Consider the following 21060-nt stretch of genomic DNA (forward strand, 5'->3'; position numbering starts at 1 on the left):
TGGAACAAAGTACATATAAATTGTAAGGAGACAGATCAAGAGCCAGGAAATGAAACATAATTAAGTCTATGGGGCACATTTACAAAGGCACGAATGCTCGAGCGTTCATGCGAATGCTCCGAGCGTATTTTCGCAGATTTTTTCGGGCGTCCGGACGACTTTTTCGTACGCCGCACTTTTTTCTGGACGCCGCACGACTTTTTCGGACGCTTGCACGAAAAAATCGTAAAGGTTTTACCACTGTTTACAATTGTTCGGTACGAAAATTTCGTGACTTTGGGATCGCCAATACAATATTTTCGTGACTAATACGATTTTTTCGTAAGCATTTTCGTGATATTTGCAAACTTCAGAAATGTTCATTTCCAATCCGATTTTTTCCCATTCGTGATTCGGATTCGTGGATTAGTAAATATGCCCCTATATTTATATATATGTGTTTGGACATATGTAGTATCTTACAGCACCTTGCCTTGACGGTGCCCTTCTCGCAGGTTCCGATATCTCGAATATAGGAAGGAGGAGAGATCACCAACTCAAACTTTGGAAGTACTTTAAAAATAAGAAACCTATAATCAGAATGTTTGATTTATGCTGAAGGATTGTCAGACAACTGTTTGAAGAATATATATTTTCTCTGTTAGACAGCTCATGGGTATTATAATTAATGTTCTAATTATGTTAATGTACATATATGTAGAACAGAAACCATTCAATAAGCCACCCATAGATCCATTTGGCTCTAAAGTGAAAAGGGCAGATTTACTCACCATATTTCTGCACAGAAAAAGATTTGTTATACGTGTGTCCCTGTGTCTCTGCAAAAATTAGCCACTCCCCAAAGACTGGTTGGTCAGAGAGTGGAAAACTCATGTTAACGACACCTGGCAGGTAGACGAAAGGAATAAGATTTGGGAAGTACAAATAAAATAATATGGGAAGGCAAAATAGAAAAACTACACAAAAACACACCAAATAAAACAAAAGAAGTTGATTGCCCTTTTACAGCTTTTACATAAAATGCTTGAGTCCTGTTTTATTAATCTTTGTCAAAATGTATCTTTGACTACTCATTTCTGCTGATTTTATTTTTTCAAATGTCTCTAATAATATGTACTCATGGGTGCATTAGATGTTGGAGGGTAGGATCCCTCTCAAAAAAGTCTTTGCAAAAAAGACATTGCGCTCAATGTGGAGAAGTCTCCCTGACATCTTGTTCTGTTTTCCTGCATTAGGGAGTGATGTAGGAGTAAATCATCACACCTATGCTATTTCTTCATATTTCATATGTTTTAGGGCAAATGAGTGTAAAAAACAGAAACATAATTATAGGTATGAGATCCATTATCCAGAAAGCTTCAAATTACGTGAAGGTCATCCCCACAGGCTCCATTTAAAACATATAAATTAAAATCGTAAAACATATTTTCTTCACTGTAATAATTAAACAGTACTTTGTATCTCAGCTTAGATATTCCTTGTTGGATCCAAAACAATCCCATTAGGTTTATTTAATTTTTACATGGTTTTTAGTAGACTTAAAGTTTAGAGATTCAAATTACGGAAAGAACCCTTATCTGGAAGACCCTAGGTCACAAGCATTCTGGATACCAGGTCCCATATACCTGTACAACATAAACTGTAGGTAAAAAAAAAAAAAGTAAAGATGGTGCAAGGCAACCCTTTACTTTTTAGGCCTTATGTTGAATGCAGGTGCTTATGTCCCTTTTAGTGTTAATCTTATTCTATTGCAAAAAGTTTGTCACCAAATAATTTATTTCTTAAAACTACATACAAATACATACAGCATATAATTTTTCTGTTTCTTTTAAACTATTTTTGAGTTTTTGAGATAATTAAAAAAGAATGAATTGATTCAACAATAAGGTTCTGGGAGTGATTAATATCTGAGCATTACAACCTTCTTTGGAATGTACTCTCATCTGAGAGCACTGTGATAGTAAAAAGTAATCAAGCAATGGTTCTAGCAGGGCAAAATCAACAAATCTTAGAGAAATACATTTGACATTGAAGTGCACACTATTTGACATTACCACAGCAGATTGGCCTTAAATCTGTCCATTGGATAATCCTAGATCCTCGTGGGTCCTAAGAGAAAATAATAGCACTTTAAAATAAAGGTACAGAATATCAAGTGGGTAATACTATGTTTATCAGGTATGACCTTGCAGTGGGCAAAAATTACTTTGATTCTGCAGCATGGCATGCGAGATTTGGCCAAATTTGGTGTTACTCTGCACTACTGACAAAGACACTACTGAACTTAAAGACTAATAAAAAAATATAAGATTTGGTTGCTGTCTCTGATTTAATACTGCTTCCTTGTATCACTGGGGTTCTAGTTTTAATTCAAGCCAGGGAACCATCTTGAAGGTCTTTGTATGTTCTCCTTGTGCTTGTGTGGGTTTTCCTTCACACTTTAAAAACATACAGGCAGGGTAATTGGCTGCAGGGTCAGACTGGGGGGGTGCATGGCCCACCGGGGCTACTGCCCCAGGAATCTTGCACAACCTAAGGTGCCCCCACTCACACGACAAGTGAAGTGAAGGCGCGTAAGTGAAACGCGTCAGGGGAGGACACCGGTGGCCAGAGGAGCGGTAACAGGGATTGTTTTTTTTCCCGGTATCCTGGCGGCCCAGTCTGACCCTGATTGGCTGCAGATAATGTTGACCGTAGCGTGTGCATATGTGATAGGGACCTTAGACTGTAAGCCCCACTGGGCAGGGAGAGATGTGAATTGAGAATACAAACATTATATAAATAAATAATAATCCTCTTTTTTGGCTACTTAGTTCCAATAAATTCTGGTATAAATTCTGGTATAAATTCTGGTGACAAAGTGATGGAGATATTTAGAACAGTTCAGGAATACAGGGTACTACCCTTTTCTCCATTTAGTTAAAAGCTTTTGGCAAAATGTACTTTAAGTAGAATGTCACAATATTGACCAAACTATGAAAATGTATAGTTTATTTTATAGATGACTGTGTCACCTGCAGTATAGCACCCATTTGAATTTTTTTTGCAAAATGATTATATTTAGCTGCATATTCAGAAATAGTTTCTCTGGCAGCAAGCCACTGGGAAAAAATATCTAAACAATTAAATATTTTGTATATGTCTACCAGCAGCATAGATGAAGTCTGAAGTATGTAATTTACATTTGGTTTCTGCATTATTTATATAAAATGCAACAAACAGTGACTGTTGAAAGTTGCAATTATTCTGTTGTACTGTGTGCTGATAAAATCTGCACATTAAATATAGATGAATGAGTGGGGCCAATGGGAATATCATTGGCACAGTTGTACTCCAAGTAAACCACAAGACTAAATTATATGGCAAAAAGTATGTGGACGCCCATTCAAATTATTGGAATTTGCTACTTAAGCCTTAGCCATCATTGTGGATACTGGTTGTCACCACATCATGCAATGATATGTGTGGCAATTCCATGTTTCCTACTTTGCAGGAACAATTTTGGTAAGGTCCTGGCCTGTTTCAATAGGACAAAAATTCTGTGCACAAAGTAAGGAGAGAGGGGAGTGAAAGAACTTGACTGGCCTGCACAGAACCATGACCACAACACAAACTGGAACACTTATATAGGCCTGATCCCCAACAACAATGCCCAGCCTCAGAACCCCAATATAATAATGCAGAGTCAGAAGAATCATACCTAGTAAGACATGTAACTTACCAAAATGTATGCTTCAATCTAAAAAAAAAACAAAAAAAGTAAGAACAAAGTAAGAGGTTGGTTAAAATTTTGAATTACTTATTCAGTACACGCAATGGGGAAGGGGGGTGGATGCAGAGTTGTGTGAGGAGACAAGTGGGTAGGTGTGGGAGGGGCACTTGCACTGTACATTTTAATTTATATTGGGCTTTTTAGAGTTGAACTACATTATGCTTCCTGTTTCTTATATGATGCTAAAATCAAATCCACATTAAGTTGAGGTTTTGGAAATAAAAGCTTTCATATATGCTTCAGGTATTAAACAAATGCTGAAAACTTTAGCACTATTATAAAACAAACTTATTTGGCTGATTTCCATCCACATGTGCAGATAGTCAAAAGCCAAGGTTTTTTGAGACCAAATTCATTCCCATGGGATAACAGCTCATTTAAGATACGCCCACATGATCTGCTATTTCTGTTATAAATGACCAAATGGACTAGTCATGTTGTTAATGTAAGTTTAGCTTAAGTTAGACAAGTTGCAAATTAAAGATTTTCATTAATAATCAAGTGTAACTTTTGTCAACTATGTTTATTAAATCTAGACAACAGAATGTAATAACAGCAATACAAATTGTTCTACCTTTTCTCACCTTTTCACTTGTAGGTCGTAGATCAGGTGTGACCATAAACATATTGATAAGTACTGAAGAAGATGGCAAAAAAAAGTTAATTAGAAACTCATATATAGCAAAATTCAGTGTGTTTGTATGTACTTTTGCATACATATTGCTTACCTTTTTGCTTGGGCTTATAAATTGGCTTGTCCGTTTGTATGAATACAGATGACCCTTTGCTATCCACTGTAACAGTTGTAGAGTTATGAAAAGAAAATCCTTCTTCTGTCAGATGTCTGTTACCCCAGACTTTCAAATTTGCTTGGCCTCGCAATCCAGATGGCACCTACATGGACAAAAAAGATATAAGATCAGGAAATGTAGAAAACTAACATGTAACAGGGACTCCTAAAACAGAAACCTTGAAAAGTAAACTAAACAATTAATTGTGCATCTTCTTTAAATTAAGAATTGCCATTCAAAAAGCAATATAAATATATAGTATGCTAATATGCCTGTGAGATTTACATTGTACTATGAATGCCATTTATTAATGTCATTATTTCTCTATTACAAAAGTCGCCACACTTCCACCCAAATGGTCCTGCTTAATGCAGGAAGAAACTGAAATCCAATTTTGATGTAAGAATTGCAGACCAGATGAAAATAAATATTTATCAAAACATACTGGTTTGATTATTGTGCCAAGCTAGAATCTAAAACAAATGAACAATTTGGAAGACAAAACAGGTCAATAACCCATAACTACACAAATAGCAATGAAAAATGCTCCTTTCACTAAAAACCAGGTTTTTCCTCATAATTTATGTGACTTATAATTCTGGAGGCTACTTCATGAGTTTCTGGGAAAGCTAATTGGGTCACAAAGACATTATAAATTCCATGAATTTGTTATAACTTAATATGTACCCATTAAGGATGTGCTTTAAATAACCTTCTCAGAAGAAGCACAGCAACATGTGATCATTTATAGCCACCTAATAGTTAAGCAGCTTATTTATAAAGCTGTGTAAAATTATTTACGCCAGAAAAATCATGTAAACACTGCTAAATGGTGTATTTAGAAAGCTGTTTATGCCACTGAATGCTTGATTTCACAGAATGCATTGCAATCCCAAAATGAATTCACTGTAAACTGGTCCCATTGCAGGCTGGGTCAAAAGCCATAGCAGACTTGCTATAAAAAGTCAAATGTAGAAGTCATTTCGATGAGTCTTAAATATCATGCAATCTCGACATTAAAATCCTTTAGTGCAATTGTGTCCAATAAGATAAAATATAGATCTGTAACAACTGCATAAGGGCGTTGACACACGGGGGGATTAGTCGCGCCAAATCTCCCCGCAATGCCATCCCACCAGCTGGAATGTAAATCTCCGGTGGGATGGCATACGCAGCGTCGCGATTTGCCAAAGTCGCCTTGAGACGAAACTTTGGCGGCTTTTGCATTCATAAATAAGCCCTTATTTTTTATTGCCTGTGTTATTATATTGAAGTTCACTGGCATGAGGGTAGTACTGTTGCAAATCTCCTAAGGCAGCTACAGGGGCCCAACTATGTCCTTTTCCCACTGGAATGTAAAAGTCCTGTCTGAATTCCTTGTTTAATATGCAGTTTTGCAAAAAAGAATCCTAATTAAAAATTCTACTAATGATCTGACCTGACCTGGCAACTCGTCCTCTGTTTGGAAAACTATATTTGCTGTGAAGTAAGCAGTGGAGCAGTGAAGCACAGTGGAGTGGGAGCAGCGGTGGCTGGGGTAGAGTGGAAGTGGCTGGGTGGTGGGCCCTTCGGCTAGGTTGTGGGCCCTTCGGCTAGGCTGTGGGCCCCTGAGTTGCGTGCCACAGTTTGACTCTGTTCTTTATATAATTTGTTCCTCCGGTTCCCCAATTTCAAAAAAGCTGAAGGTCCCACAAGCATTTGTAATAGAAAAACATACAATTTTGGGACCACACAGACATTGCATCATTCCAGAAATAGGCTCAAATTAACTCCACTGGACAACAAAGCAATTAGTGAAGAAGATAGACGCATTAGGTACTAACTTCATGGCCTAAATGGTTGTCATACTGAAGTTTGCAGATGATCACCAGGGCAAAACACTAGCCGTTTGAAGTTCTGTGATAATATGAAAACTAGTTTGGCTATAATGATCAGCGCAGTGCGTGAAGGAAAAGGGTGGCTTTTAAGTCAAAGAACACTATTCCAGCTGTGAACCACAGCATCATGGTGTGGGATTGTCTTGCTGGAAAAGGTACCAGTGCACTTTAGAAAATAAATGGCATTACAAGGAAAAAATGTAAAAATCTTGAAGCAAACACAACATAAAGGAAACTTAAAACCTGGTCTCAACTTTGTCTTCCAGCTTAACAATAGGTTGGCAACCTTTTCTTTAAGAATAAATAAATAATAGCATTTCTATATTTTTACCTTCTACCCTATTAATAACATTGGAATCAAGCATCATTTTTACTGACTAGGTTTTTAAAATACCAGCCAGGTAGCAACCTCAAATGACAACGATCCTAAGCATACCAAAGTTAAAAGTATTGGAGTGGCCATGTAATTTGTGGACTGAACTAAAAAATCATGTCAAAGCAAGGAGGCCCACAAACCTGATTTACTTAACACCAGGAGGCATTGGCAAAAATTCCAGCAACATTGTGAAAAGTTTGTGAAAGGCAACCCTAAGCTTTGTTTTGCATTTTGCAATTAATCAGCAATGTGACTAACTACTATCAATGTGTGTGGAAAAAAGGTCAGATATGGTAAATAAAAGCTAAAATAAATTGGTCTCTTTAAAAGTAATAACTTTAAAATGAATGTATATATAAAATAAATAAGATACCCTATTTGACACACAGGCAATGTATGAAAACATGAGTAAAGTTTAAAATATTGAGTTTAAAAATCTTTAGCAGGCTCTTGTTGAGGCTGTTATGGTAGATATTGTGTGCTAAAAAAAATAATAAATCCACCCAGCCTGTCTTTGGATACTTGCTGCTACATCTGATGGCAGAGCCAGACCATGTTCATGCGAGGAGAGGTGGGGCAGGCTGAGGTTAAAGGTCCAGAGCCTAGCACAGCACTGAACCTAAATACAGCCCTAATTATTAACATAGGTATATAGGTCTATAATTTACAGCAAAACTGTATGTCACATAACTAATATGTCAAATACTCTGCTTTTACCAGGGCCGGCAGGCCCGGATTTGTGGCGAGGCCACACATACACAGGGGTGGCATGCCGCCCCGCCGCAAGCAAATTTTAACATTTTGCTCCCATACGGAGCAATGGGGACATCTCCCCAGGGTAGGCGCTTGCGCATGCGCATTAGCGGTCACGGGGGGGCTTGTTCGCGCATGCGCGTTTTTGCGGCGGGGGTGGGGGGGCGCCGCATGGGGGCGGCCTTGGGGCGCCCCAAGTAGAAATCCGGCCCTGAGGGCCGGAACTAGAAGTAGGCAAAAGAGTAACTTGCCTAGGGCACAACAGTGGGTGGGCTCCAGGCAGGTACCTCTTCTTTCACTTACCCCTATTTCTGTGCCATTTACCCCCACTGCACACCCCCCTCCAGTGGCTCACTTGCACATGTGCCCATGGGAGGGGGCTTGCTCCAGCACTGCTTTTGATATTTAAAGGGTATTGGTGACCTTTCTGCTTCAGAGCACTCTAGTTGTCCATTGTAGTGGATTCCACTGATACTTTCAACTAATCTAATTTCTGCCATCAAACTGTATAGTTGCCAGTGGTGGCAAAACATAACAAAGAACAAAATACATTATAATGTTAGATCCCAAAATACACCACCAAATCACACATATGTAAATAATTTTTACTGCTTAAATTTTTGAACTTACCAATATCTTAACTGTGCCTTTATCTAAAAGAAAAAAAGAAAAATCATCAGTCATAAAATGTAGATAAAAAATACTAGTCGAAGGCTAATGTCACATGAGGAGGCTTGTCGCCTGCGATAAATCTCTGCTACCGTGGGCGACTAATCTCTCCGAATAGACTTTCCACCAATAAAGGGAATCGCCAATGGAAATGACTATGCATCACTTTGTTTTTCCAAGGCTGTGTGAAGTTGCCTGCAGGAGGAAACTTTGCGCGACTTCTGAAACTTTTGACTTCTAAAATATAGCATTTCTACCCCATATTGTTTTTAGGGTTAAGTTCTCCTTAAGGGTAGTGGCACACGGGGAGATTAGTTGACCTGCAATAAATCTTCGTTACCATAAGCGACTAATCTCTCCGCAATGGCATAAGTGTAGCATTGGTTTTCTGAAGTTGCCCAAGGATTCATTGAGAGGCAACTTCAGGTGACTTAGGAAAACGAATCGCCGCGTGTGCCACTTATATTCTTGCCGGTGGGATGGCATGTCAAGAAGATTAGTCGCCCCTGGCAACAAAGATTTATCGAGGGTGACTAATCTCCACGTGTGCCACTGCCATTAATGTTACAGGGCAACCCTTTTAAAATAAAACATAACAAAAGTGGTATAAAGGTGATACCTTTATTGGCTAAGATAACCAAAGCTTTTAGAACCTTTTAGTTTGTTTTTAAGCTGATTACAATGAAGCTGTGGTGTTCTCTGATATATATACATTCAGCCCATAGATCAAATAACCAGTAAACTGGGGAACTGCAAGGGACAAACAGATAAGGTACAAAGTGTGGATCAAAGTAGCTGGATATCAATTAGAAAAAAAGCAGCAACTATGAGGAAGCACATAAAAAAAAATATATATATATCTAATATATAGCTAATCGGGCCGTGTATGGGCGCTACCGAAGGGCCTGCCCGACCAATATCTGGCCCGAAATCGGCCAGATCTCGATCAGGCAGGTTAGAAAATCTAGTCGGTTCAGGGACCACATCGGCTCGTTGATGTAGTCCCCGGACCAACTTTTCCTATGCCCGTCGGTATAATTCGATCGTTTGGCCCCAGGGCCAAATGATCAAATTATCCTGCATTCTCCCGATATGGGGGATATCGGGAGAAGATCCGCTTGCTTGGCGATATCGACAAGAGAGCGGATCTGCCCCTGTATGGGGACCATAAGTTACTGAAGTGTGAAATAAAAGGAATTCTATGTGATTAATTGGTCCAGTGTATCTACAGATGTTTGTATATCAGGCTTGGTTCAGGCAGCTCTTAATCTACATTATTCCTCATAAATCCAAGGCCCAGGTTCAGTCCCTTCTCCAGAGAGTTGAAAGTTTTCATGAATTTGTATTCCCATACTTTCCTTTCATTTTCTGTTTTAAAATTTCCCTTAAAGGACATGTCAACCCCAATAATGTTTTGCCTTATAAAAGAAAACTTAATTCTAAGCAACTTTGCAATATACATTCATTACATATTTGTAATGGTTTTTTAGTGATTTGTATATGTAACTGCTATTAAAAGCAGAGTCTGCCTGTCCTTTTTATTCTCTCCCCTGGTGGCTCTAGCACTGGAAACAATGTAATAACACCAGCAGATTTACAGACCTGACTTACTGGGGGAGACTGACCTTTGCAACATTGTTTAAAAAGTAACAACCTGGAGTTCAGCAAATGCTGCTTTCTATAGCAATTACATTACACATAACTATTAAAGAACTAATAATTTTTAAGAAATTGATATTGGAAAGTTGCTTAGAATTATGTTTTCTTTTATTAGGCAGAAAATTATTTTTGGGGTCCACAACCCCAATCTTGGGGACCAAGATTCTTAAATCTTTATGGAGTGGTAAGGGTTGTTGAAATGGTATCGTACTGGTGTGTCCAGTTTTTTAATTAGTTATAGTAAAGTGACAGTGTGTATTTCTCTTTCTCAGGCATTGACCAGTCTCTCCTATATACAGTCTTCCTGTTGGGTATTCTAGAGCATTGTATTAAGTATGCCACAATGAAAGAAGAACAGTTGTACTTTGTACATTATTGTTTGCCACAGGGATGTGTTCCATTTTTTATGTAGATTAAGAACTGCCTGACCCAAGCCAGAAATGCAAACTTTTGAAGAGATACTGGGCCAGTTGATAACATGGAATTCCTTCCCCACTTCAGTACCTTAGCCTTAATTTATATCCAGTCACCTTGATCACCATTATCTTGTACAGCTCCCCCCTATCGCCCCCCGCCACGCGAACAAGCCCCCCCCACGCGTGCGTTAATGCGCATGCACAAGCGCCAAACTTAGAAACAAACTTAGAATAGCAAAATTTTTAAATTTGCCTGCGGCGGGGGGGCATACCGCCCCTGTGTTTTTGCTGCCCTAGGCCCGGGCCTTTGTGGCCTTTGTCACTTTCAGGTCCTTTTATATATGACTTTGTTAACACCTTGCACACAGATGGATATTCCTTTTTACTGGTTATTTGATCTATGAGCTGAATTTTGAATATATATCAGCAAACCCCACAGCTTCATTGTAATCAGCTTGAAAAAAAACTAAAATGTTCTGAAAGCTTGCTATGGTAATCTTAGTATCCATCAGCTTTATACTACTTTTTATTTCAAAAGGGTTGCCCTGTAACATTTTGACTGGCTAGCATGGTACAACAAGTTCTCCTTTAATTAAGCACTAAGGGGCGTGCACTTGCAAACATGTTGCAAAAAGAAAAACATGACTTTTTGAAAGTCAGTATTTTGAAAGAACATATATTCATTATCCCTTAATCTCATAGTTTAATTGGATTTGACTGCTAAGAGCTAACTGTACAGTATATTACCAGGCCTGGATTTGTGGGCAGGTCACAAAGGCCTGGGCCTGGGGTGGCAAAGATGGACAGGCAGCATGCTGCCCACTGGCTGCATCTCCACTAGGGACTAGGCAGGAGATTTGGACAGGCATTTGAATTTCCCACCCAGTCCCCAGTGTAAAAGATAGCATGCCTCCCAACTATCCCGATTTTCACAGGACAGTCCCTCTTTTGACAGCTCAACCTGCAGTCCTGGATTCTTACTGAAAAGTCCTTCATTTCCCTTTGATCTCCTGCACTGAATGCTAAAAAAGATACATATTTAATTAAAAAGTAGCTTTTGGCAGAAATCTTAACAAGCTTCACCTGCACATTGTTTTTCACGCTTAATTAAATAATTGGGCTTTTGGCAGAGAGCCCAGAAAGTTAACAAGCTACACCTGCACTACAATTGTAACCAATAAGCTAAACAGGTTACTTGGGGAGACGTGCAGTAACCTGCCAAATTTAGTAAAATGAGAGTGGTATTTAGGGGGTGTGGTGGCAAAAATGGGTGTGGTTAAAAATATTGCCACGCTAAGGGGCTGATTTACTAATCCACGAACGGTCCGAAGGCGTCCGAATGGGTTTTTTTCGTAATGATTGGTATTTTGCAATTTTTTCGTAAATTGTTGAGACTTTTTCGTAGCCATTACGAAACTTTCGCAAAACTTTTTCGTAGCGTTAGGACTTGCGTGAATTGTTGCGACTTTTTCGTAGCCTTCGTGCCGAGTACGAAAGTTTCGGATTCATTCAAGCTTCAGTATTGTGACTTTTCTTGGGCCAGGTTGAAGCTGCAGAGTGCCATTGAGCCCTATGGGAGACTTTCCTTGGGCCAGGTTGGAGCTGCAGAGTGCCATTGAGCCCTATGGGAGACTTTCCTTGGGCCAGGTTGGAGCTGCAGAGTGCCATTGAGCCCTATGGGAGACTTTCCTTGGGCCAGGTTGGAGCTGCAGAGTGCCATTGAGTCCTATGGGAAGCTTTCAAAATCATGCAAAGTCTGAAAGTTTTGCCCGCCGTTTACGAGCGCTCAATACGAAAAAGCCGCGACAATGTACGAGCAAATCGTAACGGCTACGAAAAAGTCGCGACTTTTCGCGCAAGTCGTAACGGCTACGAAAAAGTCGCAACAATTTACGATAAAGTCGTAACGGCGACGAAAATATTGCAAAAAATACGAAAAAGTCGCAAAATGTTCGTTTCCAATCTGAATTTTTCCGATTCGGATTCAAATTTGTGGATTAGTAAATCCAGCCCCTAAGTGTGGCATTTCTTTTTGTCCCTCTTTCAATTTTTCAAATGTTGGGAGGTATGCATTAGAACAGAGCCAGCAGGAGGAAGCTGCAAGCAGCTGATGGGTGAGAGGGGGTGAGTGCAGCTGGGAGAAGGAGGTGTGAGCAGCAGAGGGAGGAGGTGTGAGTGGCAATAGGGGGTGCGAGCGGCAGGGGGTTGGTGCAAAAACTTTAAATCTGGTCCTGTATATTTCTTAATTTTTTTTTCTTCATCCCAGCCTCTATTGGCACATCTTACAGTTTTATCTTTAACTGAGCTGTCACTGTATCTAAGACTATTTAAACCCCCAGTTTTGGGGTTCAAATTCCCCCCACCCCCTCTATTGAGGTTGAAAAGTTACAGACATAATACATGCTCCTGTTTCACAAATCAACAAACTTCCAGTAGTATTTGGAGAGCAAATATGTTTTTCTATAAATATTTCCCTAACTGGTCATCATTGTGGGCCCACCTTTTGTAGCTAGCCCTACAGTTTGATAACCACTGCCTTAGGTTTTTGCATAGAACACTGCTAAAGGAAATGTTTTGGCAAACAATGGCCCTTCTTAGAATTCAACAAAAGCTCTATTTTCTACTCCCTCTGTATAAAAACTTGACCCGTAATATTTAAATCTGAAGAATTCTGCATTGCTGGATACCAGTCCTAACTTGCCTCCAGGCTCTGTAGAGTCCATTTCATGTGATTATGAAATACCACAAGTTAACATTTTTCTATTCCTCTTTATGTATTAATTCACAAAGCCTATTAGCAAATTGTTTATATTTATTCTACAGATCTTTTTGTAGTTGCCCTTGTATGAACTACTCTGTAAAGTAATTGTGTTACTATTTGTATAAATGTACTGTATATAAACTACACTTACCGAGTACAATTCCATGTCCATGAGCCACAGTCTCTCCTTTGACTACTAACTGCAACTGCACCTTTGTTTCTGTAGTTGCATTGAAGATGGTGACACTTACAACTTCTTCCACTCCAGAGCGAAACACAGATGGAGCTGCTACTAAGTAGCCCCTAGAAGAAAGATAAGATATGAAATGAAAAATGCTTAATTTAGGCATTAACTATTGTGACATATTCATGGAACATCTTATAGGCTAAATGATGTCCACTGTGTTTTAAAGCACATCTGCCAACTGCAGAATACTTTCACAATTATTTAGACTTTGCTGTGCAGGTTTTGTGATGAGCAAATGCAAAGCCAGGGAAATTACTACACAAGCAGCACACTGAGATTCATTAGTATGCTGTTCTGCATCTAGTTGGTTGGGGTTCAGCCTAAATGGTATGCTGTGACACTTCGAATTGAAACTTGGAATTCTCCCCAGGATTCCTACTGTCACATACAAATGAGAAGAGATTATCCAAAATTCCAGGGTATTGTTAATGGATAAAAGCAAGACGCATATGGGGACTCACAAAACATATCAATCAAACATATTATCGAACTCAGCTAATTCAATAGAAAAAGCATATTATGTTTGTTATCACAAAGTGAGGGCTGTTGCAACTATGCTGCTATGCATGTCAAGGTGGCCACCATAGACAACAGCATGAAAAAATAGACACTAGTACAATTTCTTTTTTGAGTGAAAGTAGATTTATTTTGTACAATTTATAGCAATCTATCTTTAAACAAACAAACCCCTTCACTCTCCAAGCAGCAGACTTTTGAGCAGCTCATTATTAGGGCTTCTCAGTGGACTGGTAATTAGATGTATCAGTTCCTCTGAAGTTCTTGGGAATCAGAATCTAACAGGATAAAACTGGCTTCATATTCTTGTTTAGTGCCAGAAATAAAATAAATTAGAAATATTTCTTAAAGGACACTCTTGTTCAAAGGTTAATAGTAAGGCTGCAGAATCTCCTTAATCCCTTAGGATTCCTTCTCCTCCCCTAACCCACTTAGTCCCTCCCTCAGGATTTGCTTTGGCTCTTGGCTACTGGACATGTTCAGTCCTTTTCAACTCAGGTTACTAAACATGCCACCCCATCCAATCTAGCAGTCAGTGAAGAGATGGCATTGCCAGTTACCAGAGAAACTCTTCTCTAGCTGTCTGCTCCTATTTTTTCTCCTATCCTTCTCTCCAGAGCTCAGTTTCACCATTAAAGTGCTCAATCCAAGCAGGACTTTTTATTAAAGCAAGTTCTGCCTGTGTAAGCCTGTATTCTTCATTGCATAAAATTTACAGAGAGCATGTGCTGTTTTTAAATGTAAATGTCACTGATGATGGCAGAGGGAAAATTGGTGCCGGGTTAAAGCAGCTATTTGTTTTAGGCGAATGTGATGGCGCTGGTAAGTTCCATAACTGACTTTTACTACATTCCCCCATAGTATAAAGGGTCAACACATTGAACAAGACAAAAAAAGATGGCATAAGGAACCTCTAGGGCCAGTTAATTTAATATCATATGTTCATAGATATATGTTCATGGTTTAGATACATTATATGAACATATAATATTAAATGTATCTAATGTATCTAAACGCCATTGTTAAAATGTGTGCATTCAGCACAGAAAAAGTTCCCACAAAAGTAATTTTACAGGTTTTTCTTGTTACTATTGTTGGTTAAAGGAAGTGCATTGTTATTTAAACTAGCATTTGATGTGTTCACTAAACGTCTTTGTTAATGTGTTTGTCCCAAAAACTTCCCAGCCTTAAAATGTAAATTAATACCATAGCTAAAAACAATATAGTTTCAAAAGCTATACATAAGTGTATGTTTATAAAGGGTAGATGATAAAGAGGTTGGATAATCAAAGGTGTAGAGTTTGATACAGGTCTAGTCGCCTGCAGCAACCAATCAGCCGGTATGATTTTCTAGTCATCTGTTTACAAGCAAATGTCTTGTTGGTTACTATTGGTTTGATATAAATATGGGGCATTTATGATATTTTCAGCAGATGGGTGGAAATAAAGGAACTTGTACTGTATACATATTAGGACATCCTCCCGCAGCTATATTGTTCCACATGTGCCTTTCACTGTGTCAAATATGGACATCCATTATGCTCCTTCACTGTAATCTGGGTTGTCTGGTCTCTGCCCTCCTACCACCATGGTTAATGTTGCTCCATGCTCCTTTCTCCATTTGCTGTCAGCCCTTTGATGTGTGTCGTTAGTCCTCCTCACCCAAACACTCTTGCTTATACTGTTATTGTGTAACCCATGGGTCCCCAACCTTTCCTACTCCTGAGCCACAGCCAAATGTAAAAGGACTTGGAGAGAAACACAAGCATCATAAACATTCATGGAGGTGCCAAATAAGGGCTGAGATTGGCTATTAGGGGCCTCTATGCACACTGTCAGCTTACAGGAGGCTTTATTTGGTAGTAAATCTTGTTTTTATCCAATCAAAACTTGCCACCAAGTCAGGAATTCAAAAATAATTACCTGGTTTGGGGTTCTGAGAGCAACATCCAAGGGGTTGGTGAGCAACTAGTTGGGGAACATTGGTGTAACCTTTAAATTAGGGTGGATTATCTAAGAGGGATGACAGAGTATGGGGAATGGAGCATGAAGTGTGGCAAACCAGGCTTTCCCTCTTACTCTGGAGTTTGTTTTGGAAGGTGGTGGCAGCCTAATTAGGATTAGATGGGTTTGCTACCTTGGGTGGGATCAAAGGACCAAATATCCCCTATGCAGGGGGTACTGTTTTATTACTACAGTGAAAAAGGACATCATATTAAAAATTGTAATTATTTGATTATCATGTAGTATATGGGAGATGGCCTTCCCTTTCTTCTGGTAATTTGTTTAGAGTAAGAATCTGCTGTGCAAAAAGCAACAAAAACAGCTTTCATTTGCAACTGCATTAACAAACTACTTTACTGACATTTAGAATTGTTGTACATTGGAAAGCAGCTTAGAATTAAATTTTCATTCATTAAACACAAGAAAAAAAAACTACATTTTTGTAATCATTGTAAGCCACTGCACACTGGAATTTAGAGTCAGTTCATTTTGTGGCAGCTAGATGTGCAAACTGAATCCTTTTCCAGGTTATGTAGGTACAGGTATGGGACCTGTTATCCAGAATGCTCAGGACCTGGGGTTTCCTGGATAAGGGGTCTTTCCATAATTTGGATCACAATGCCTTGTCTACTAAAAATTATTTAAACATTTGTTAAACCCAATAGGATTGTTTTACCTCCAAAAAGGATTAATTATATCATAGTTACAATCAAGTACAAGGTACTGTTATATTATTACAAAGAAAAAGGAAATTATATTTAAAAATTAGATTTTTTTTGATTGTTATGTAGTCTATGGAAGATGACCTTACTGTAATTAGAAACTTTCTGGATGATGGGTTTCTGGATAAAGGATCCCATACTTGTACTTTATTTGTGCTGCTTCAGTCAAGTTTATGATAATAAATGTATTGTGTAACAGTGAGCAACTAAATAACCAAACAGACCACAGGTACATCTAACATGCCCATGAGGCAGACAGTATGATGTACAAAACCTTACATTTATCTACCACTCATATGCCCACATTGCCACTTTGTCTAAATCCTCAACAAAGAGACATCTTGCATAAATTCTACCATTGTACACAATCTTGTGTTATAGGCATACACACAGATGTTGATTTCAATAAACAGTACATGTCAAAGTTATTAATGAACATATTTAGTCATATAAGCACAGAAACCTGTTGCTCATGAATTATTTAGGTCCAATTACAGGTTGCAAGATGCCTAATATGTAACTATAAAACACCTCCAAATGGTATACCCAAACGTAATATAACTATTACAGTAATTAAACTTTTAGTATGAATGTGATGTTGAATTTTACACAGGGGTAACTCCTTCTCCCAAAATGTATACACATAGCAGCCAATTGTGCCAAGTCCCAACCTTTAAACTAAATTATGTTGCATTTGTTGCTATGTGTGCATTTAAATCTCTGAAATCAAAGCAACACTTTTACAGGATTCCTCTGGCTGCTTCTTTGACTTGCCATGCATTCTCATCATCCCAACCATGTGCCCTGTCTGCCAACACTTGACTCACAAATTAATGACATAATAGGGCTACATCATAGAATTTAAGACTCGGAGGCAGAAGCCTTCTTGTTGCCTCCTAAATTGGCTAAGAGAGTAAGAAAGTATGAAATAGTAGGGGAATAGTAGAAATCCCAGGTTCTCATCCATACTTGCTTACACTTTGGGAAAACTAGAGCAGCTGAATCACACTGATGTTTGCACAACTGGTTAACACAAGTATAGGGCGGCTGATTATTTTTCACCTAATGCTTCTATCACATGATTTTTTTTTTGAAGTTTTCTCAGAGAAGCATCATGAGAACAAGCTGAATGGAGTGATCCCTATGCAATGTCTGTAAATCATAAAGCATTCTGCATTAGCAGTTACATGTATTAGGAAGCTACAGATTCAAGAAGAATAAATTAAAGCAACTCATTTCAACATGTAGTTAAAAAGATAGCACAGACTCCTTCAAATTACACAGTGCTTAAAATGGGCTGCTTCTGTGTCTAAGGTCTGTGGCAGACAGGCGTTTTGACCACCACTGTACATATATCAGTAAGAAAAGGCTTATGGCACGGGGTGGGGGGGGGGGAGTGGATTTCACCCAGGTGGAAAACAGGAGTGCCAAACCGCCCAAAATGCCTCCCACTGCTTGCCATGGCACAGTGTGCCAAATATTCTGCTTATGGCACAAGCTGGCCATTGACAGGCAACCTCTTGATGCAAATGCTAAAATGATTTCAGGTGTTTCCCAACTGCTGTTTTCAATACTCCATCTACCAAAGGCCTAATGGGCAAAACAGGTGCCTAGTTTGCTCCACTTCTACTAACCAATCAGCAGGTAGCCTATTGTTATTTTAGCCCCAATAAGCCATCCAGGTAAATCGTTCTGGCACAAACCACACAACAAACACAGAAAAGTGTTATAATACATTATAAACAGGAGTCAGAAATGAAACAAGTGATACAGACTCTCAGGAGCTTTCAGTACAGGCCAGATGTTTAATGAGTTTTACATACTGTTTGTTAACATCCTTTTTAAATTTGCAGATCATTAAAGGTATCTTTATATTAAGGGGCAGATTTATTTCTTAAACATTCTATTCATTCCTATGGGGGGTTCACCATTTGATACATACACTTTTAAAAATCTCACAGCAATGAAAAGAACATGGGTGAATGTTTATGTGTTAAGCTCTAAACTTACATTTTGACAAATCGCCCCTAAGTATGGGTGTATTTATGCATAGAACTGATGATGTTCCACAAGATTAATTTTAGTTATAATGGTCCAGACTTCTGCCCAGCTGTCATCAATGCCCTGAATTTGAGTCTATAGGCATTTACATATCATCTTGTCCAACTTTGTTATCCATATTGTATTTAAGTTTAGTGGTTGTGCTCCAAAACAGCTTTTCTGCATGGGTACAGCTTTTTCTATAATCTATCAACCATAATTCTTGCAAACTTTCAGTGTTAACAAAATTTACAGTGTAAGGAACTTACTGTAACTGAAACCAGTTTATAATACACACAAACATATATTTTACAGGTATGGGATCCGTTATTCGGAAACCCGTTATCCAGAAAGTTCCAAATTACAGAAGGTCATCTCCCTGGGTCATGTCCCTGGGACATTTTAATCAAATAATCCAAGTTTTTAGAAGGGATTTCCTTTTTCTCTGTAATAATAAAACAGTGCTTTGTACTTGAGCCTAACAGATATTAATAATAATCATTGAAGGAAAACAATCCTATTGGGTTTATTTAATTATTACATTATTTTTTAGCAGACTTAAGGTATGGATATCCAGTTTACAAAAAGATCCCTTATCCTAAAAACCCTAGGTTTTTGTGCATTCTGGGTAACAGGTCCCATACCTGTATTTATATATTGCTTTGTTTCTGACTTGGGTTTTTAATTCACTGATTCAGCCACCTGCTTGTGACCTTAGACTAATCAATTGCACAGTCATTAGAGGGTAAGCTATCCAGGGTAGGGATTTATACAGTTGTAACAACTAAAATACTTATAGAAGGCCTATATTTGTTAAAAATAATATGCATGGTTCAATCTGAATAAAATGTAGTCGGCCTGTTCTAATTGTTCCTAAAGTCTAATCATTTTTCGTATTTATGATTTTTTTTTGAAAGCTGAAATGCTTGCTGTTTCATGTAATAGAATAATAAGGCACCTTATGTTACAACTTATTTTAGTCTCTGTGCAGTGCACTTATTTGTACAGATATCGGACCCCTTATCCGGAAACCCATTATCCAGAAAGCTCCGAATTACGGAAAGCCTGTCTCCCATAGACTCCATTATAATCAAATAATTAGGATTTTTAAAATTGATTTCCTTTTTCTCTGTAATAATAAAACTGTACCTTGTATTTGATCCCAACTAAGATATAATTACTCCTTATTGGATGCAAAACAATCCTATTGGATTTAATTAATGTTTTATTGATTTTTTAGTAGACTTAAGGTATGAAGATCCAAATTACGGAAAAACCCCTTATCCGGAATACCCTTGGTCCCGAGCATTCTGGATAACGGGTCCTATACCTGTACTTTATTTTACCCAGGAAAAGCATGCAATACAACAAATTTCTATAATAGTACTCAAAGAAGCCACAACAAATAATTAAAAAAAACTGTGCTTGACTTACTGTCTGTCTTCAGCTCTGCTGAAGCTGCAGATGATCCATACAATCCACAGAAAAAGCATGTTCACCCAGTGCACCCAAATCCACACACAAGACTTCACCCAGTGCCCCTACAGGGTAATTCAGTTCTTTCTAAGTAGCACACGGCACAGGAGGGGGGATTGTGCCCTCAGGGTGGAAGGAGCAGTGTGCACTCTGCTCTCCCCCCTCACAGTCTGTGTAGAAGGGTTTAACCCTTGTTCTGACTTGTTTGTCTACAGTACTTAGATCCTGAAACATCCAAGCTGCAGTCTCCTACCAGTCTGATATGGTTATATTCTGCTGTAGTTCACTCATCCGCTTCTCTTCACTTCATCTGAAACACATCTTTCTTTTTGTATTGCCTTAATCTCTCATGCCCTTCTCTGGTCTTACCTACAGTTTGATCCTTCTTTTCCTCCCTTCTAGACCTTCACTACTTTCTGCCTCTTCCTCTCTCTATATCCTTACTTATACGTGATTCTCCTAGCATTCCCAGTTTTGCCTTACTTTCTTTGTTTCTTTCCTTCTCTCCCTCCCTTCCATTCTCTATCTTGCTCTCCTCTCACAAAAACTACTCTAACCCCTGCTTGTTGGGACAGTAAAACAAGCAGACTTTTATAAATGTGTGAGCTTGTAACAGAGGCGGTCTTTGAGGAGGGTGGGCTTCAACAGTCAAGCCCCAAACTGGGATAGGGGGTGGGAACACAAGGTGGAGAAAGGGAGGGGGCATGGTCCTATAAATCACAAGTAGCAGACCCTTTTAACACAAGATATATGGCAAGCTCTCGGGCCCCTCCCTGTTGCTACTCAATGAATGACCTTGGGCTGGGAAGGGGCTGAATGGAAGGGGGGGTTGCATGGATATTAAAACAGCCCCAGGGAAGCAACTTTTACATTCCCTTGGTATTTCTCTTTGCTCTGTCTCCCCAAAGATGAAGTTTAGTAAACAGAGTTAACAGTTAGAATCACAATATGCATTTTTTAGAAGCAGATGCACAAATAAGT

At 38.8% G+C, this 21060-nt stretch overlaps 1 protein-coding gene across 1 annotated transcript in view; it reads right to left on the reverse strand.

Annotated features, from left to right (window-relative positions):
- Positions 1 to 20686, reverse strand: part of cpamd8 (C3 and PZP-like, alpha-2-macroglobulin domain containing 8) — a 65695-nt gene extending 45009 nt beyond the window's left edge. The window contains exons 1-9 of the mRNA XM_002934370.5: positions 20038 to 20686; positions 13226 to 13377; positions 8200 to 8222; positions 4501 to 4666; positions 4357 to 4409; positions 3722 to 3739; positions 2055 to 2109; positions 771 to 884; positions 468 to 552 (exon numbers count right to left, since the gene is read on the reverse strand). Of these exons, the coding sequence (XP_002934416.1) occupies positions 468 to 552; positions 771 to 884; positions 2055 to 2109; positions 3722 to 3739; positions 4357 to 4409; positions 4501 to 4666; positions 8200 to 8222; positions 13226 to 13377; positions 20038 to 20096 (725 nt within the window). The 5' untranslated portion in view covers positions 20097 to 20686. The remainder of the gene's footprint in view (positions 1 to 467; positions 553 to 770; positions 885 to 2054; positions 2110 to 3721; positions 3740 to 4356; positions 4410 to 4500; positions 4667 to 8199; positions 8223 to 13225; positions 13378 to 20037) is intronic.
- Positions 20687 to 21060: the final 374 nt, after the last annotated feature.

This window comes from Xenopus tropicalis, chromosome 1 (assembly GCF_000004195.4).
Source record: "Xenopus tropicalis strain Nigerian chromosome 1, UCB_Xtro_10.0, whole genome shotgun sequence".
NCBI classification, from domain to species: Eukaryota; Metazoa; Chordata; class Amphibia; order Anura; family Pipidae; genus Xenopus; species Xenopus tropicalis.